Genomic DNA, 3922 nt, shown 5'->3' on the forward strand with positions numbered 1-3922 from the left:
CATTTTCTTAAGAAAAATAATATTTATAATCTTAAAATGTGTAAATTTTATACACTTATTTTAAAAATAATGAATAAATCTAAAATTCACATGAAAAAAATATTATTATAATGATGATCCCAATTTTTTCAAAGTGAGTATGCAAGACTTACACTTTAAAACTGTATCTAACATTACTTGAAAATAGTTACTAAACTTGCTTAAAAAGTGAATCTTAAAGGATAATACTAAATACAATTTTAGAATATGAAATCACAACGTACTCCTTCCAGAAAAAAAAAAAAAAAAAAAAGGACTCTACCGTTTAAAAAATAATTTTTTCATATAGATCATAAATTTACTCTCTTTTTTTTATGCGAGACTTGCATGCTTCGTTTGGTTACCTAACTACTCTCAACTCATCTCAACTCATCATTACAATTTTTTCAAATTCCAATACAAAATATAATAAACAATTCAACTTTTTCAAATTCTAAAATAATAATAATATTAAAAAATAATATTTTATCATCTTTAACTCAACTCAACTCACTTCAACATCCAAACACATCATAAGACTGCAACATTTCTAAGATAACAAATACACCAAAATCATTCAAGCAAGATAAATATGTAGTCGAGTACAAACTACAACCGCCTGATTTACACGTCCAGATCCTTTCCATTTAACATCATCATTAAGGGCATAACTAGCAAACATACAACAGAACTGCGAAAAAGTACAAATCTTCGGTCTAAAAAGAAACTGAGAAGGAGAAAAAACACTTTATCTCCGGCTTCTACCCTTCGATTTCGAATCAAAATGGTGAGCTTTCAGCTTCTTTTTGCGCACCAGAGTTGTAGAACCACTACCCTCTCGGAATGGCATCCCCAGGAGAGCCAAAAGTCTTTGGGCTTCTTTATCAGTTTTAGCTGTTGTGGTGATACAAACGTCCATGCCCTTTTGTTTCCCAAGTGCATCAAACCTGATCTCTGGGAATACACTCTGTTCACTAATACCAATGCCGTAATTCCCATGTCCGTCAAAGCTGTTTGGGTTTACTCCCTGAAAATCCCTGGTCCTTGGAAGCCCCAAATTGATAAGCCGATCTAGGAAGGAATACATTACCTGTCAAAATGGAAAAAAAAAAAAAAAAATTGCACAAAGTGAGAAAGTTGACGAATGCCAAAGTGAAAGGATCTGCCATTGAATGCTTGATAAAAATTAAACTTACACCAAGAAATAGGTTTTGTTTCATTTAAATTGGAACTTGTGTGGTTTGCAGCAAGTACATCATTATATGCAAGAAAGAAGATGTGCAGAAACAATCTTAAAAGAAAATCGATTAGGATGAACAGAAACCTCTTGCAATAAAATCAAATACGAATTGATGAGCAAAGCAGTTATAGCTCTACTATTTTTTCCTTTATTCTACCCTAATGTCAGATTTAAGTGAGTAATCATGGCAATGATGTCTACAAGATCATATATGGAGCATTCAAAAAGTCAGTATGATCTGAACCAAGGAAAAGATATTATGAGAAAACAAATGAACCACAGTAACAATGAAAAACCTCCTCCTACCCCCCGCAGCCCCCCTCCCTCTTCCCCCAACTCCAGCAGCCAAGCAGACAGCCGCCTCCCATAAGAGAAGAAAAGGTCCTGCAATCTTGGAGTCTGAATATGAATCTTGAGAAGCCAAAGGGTAAGAGACTTGCTTCTTTTAAACAGTAGTAGATTATAGTCTAGAAGGTTGGACATTTACTATTTACTCATGTATCTCATCAACAACACAAACCTGCTACTATCAGATATAAAAACGAACTAAGCCCTTGCAACCAGCAGGATGATGCCGTGTCATTATCACCACCACTATTATTATGAAACCATTAGCACGATCACCGCCGCCACCATCACCACTGTTCTAATTTCTTTTATTGAAAAGCTTCATATCATAGTCCCCACTTTGACACTCACCACAACCATCAGCATATAGATATATCTCCCAACCCAAAAAAGAAACTCCAATCTGACATCCTTCTCTCTATCTCCTGGTAACACCTTCAATGCTAACCAAACAACTCCTCCTTAGCCATTTCATTTTCATCATTAAATTAAGCATATGTTAACTCTTACATATACTGAAAACAATAGGAATCTGAGTGCTGTACCAATTGCTATAGTATAAAAACTGGCACCATGACCCATATAAGTTATTTATTTTTTATCAGCAACGATCCATATAATTGATCATATTATCTTAAACAACTAAGTTTTCAAACGCCATGGAGGAGATGAGGGGCATCAAGCATACTTCCATTGCAGATATATCGTACTAATTCAGGCGAACTTATTAACTTAAATAGATCTTCAAGAACTAGCAGTCAAACATAAGATATTATTCAGCGTCTCTATCGAGAATAAAAATCAACAAAGAGTATAATTCTCCAGTCGTACATACTGCACAGTACAGCCAACAAAAAAATCTATCACTAGAATTGAATTGAAGACATCACTGAAACAAACGCAAAAGCAGCCCCACTATAAGAACAACAATTGAAGGAACAAAAGCATGCTTACATTTCCTCTGAGTGTGGCAGCAATCCCAAGTGGTTGACCTTCCCTGATCTTGAAGGTGGCAATGGAAGCTCTGGCTCGTGTCTTTACAGGCCTCTGCCCCGTAATGAGCGCCAGGTCATTCATTGCCGCTTCCAAACCCTTTGCATTCTGCTGAGCATCTCCAATACCACAATTCACCACAATCTTCTCAATCTTTGGAACCTACATTGTAAAAATTTAAGTATAAATATTTCCCTACCTCCTCCGTTTGAAATTTCAAGGAACACAAATTATTGCGCAAAGTACAAACTTAAAATCAATGCATCAAAAGTTTTAAGACCCTGTTTTTTACGCTGGATAATGCTGTGGCTTGGATACCAAGATAGTAAGTAACGGAAAACAAATGAAATGAGAACTTTTGTCTTTCTGACTTTGGTAAAATAAAAAGATCAGCTCATCTACTCCAAACAATAGAACCAAACTCCAATTGGTTGAATTTTTTATTCTTCTTCTAATTGAAATATCTATAAATGGGAATTTATTTAAAAACTGCATTATTATCATCTCCTCATTTTCTCTGTAACCAAAGAAAGCCCCCCCCCAAAAAAAACCCATTTTTCATTCAAACAAACATTCTTCATTCAATAAGCAAATATACAATTAAGAAAAAACTGTAACAAAAAAACTCATATATCATAACCCAACCCCAAACGCTCGGCTGCAGCACCAAATTAAATCCAGAAAACCAAATAACTAATCAATGTAATTAATGTCAGAGAAGTGAGAAAAATAGCTACCTCGTGAATATTCTGGTACGAGAACTCTTCCTTGAGCTTGGGAACGACATTTTCGAGGTAAGTAGCTTTGAGACGATGAACCTTCTCGGCGTCCACCACCAGAGTCCCGACGGCCGCCCTCACCGAGACAACACCGATTCCATGGCTTCCGCGAGGGACTCGTACGGAGAGAGGGACCGAAACGAGTGGCGACGGGCCGTGAAACGAAGACGTTGCTGAGCGTAAGAGGGAAGGAGTACTCGCCATCTTGAGACTTCTAGCTGCTGCGTGGACTGCGTTAGAAAGCTTCGGCCGGAAGAGATTTAAAAAAGTGGTGGTTTGGTTTTTCTGTAAAAAATGGAAAGAGCAGGGTGATTGTTGTCGTGTTCGGCTTACAGTGAATAAAAGAGCCGAAGAGGATAAGGATGGGATATGAAGCCGAAATTGTTGATAATAAATAATAATAATAATAATAATAATAATAATAATAATGTTGTAAAATTAAAGGAAAGTAAAATTAGAATTGAAATATTATAATATATGAAATTAATTTTTCATGAATTTAATATTATTTTTCTTAAATTTTTTTTTTGTGTGTTTAGAAAAA

General features: G+C 35.5%; 1 protein-coding gene across 1 annotated transcript; it reads right to left on the reverse strand.

The window, feature by feature from the left end:
* Nucleotides 1-532: 532 nt before the first annotated feature.
* Nucleotides 533-3712, reverse strand: LOC109003527 (50S ribosomal protein L5, chloroplastic). The gene is made up of 3 exons (XM_018981694.2): nt 3337-3712; nt 2561-2761; nt 533-1108 (listed from the first exon to the last, which is right to left on the reverse strand). The coding sequence occupies exons 1-3, from the start codon at nt 3580-3582 to the stop codon at nt 767-769; spliced, it is 789 nt and encodes a 262-aa protein (XP_018837239.1). The 5' UTR covers nt 3583-3712; the 3' UTR covers nt 533-766.
* Nucleotides 3713-3922: the final 210 nt, after the last annotated feature.

Source organism: Juglans regia, chromosome 7 (assembly GCF_001411555.2).
Source record: "Juglans regia cultivar Chandler chromosome 7, Walnut 2.0, whole genome shotgun sequence".
Lineage (NCBI taxonomy): Eukaryota > Viridiplantae > Streptophyta > Magnoliopsida > Fagales > Juglandaceae > Juglans > Juglans regia.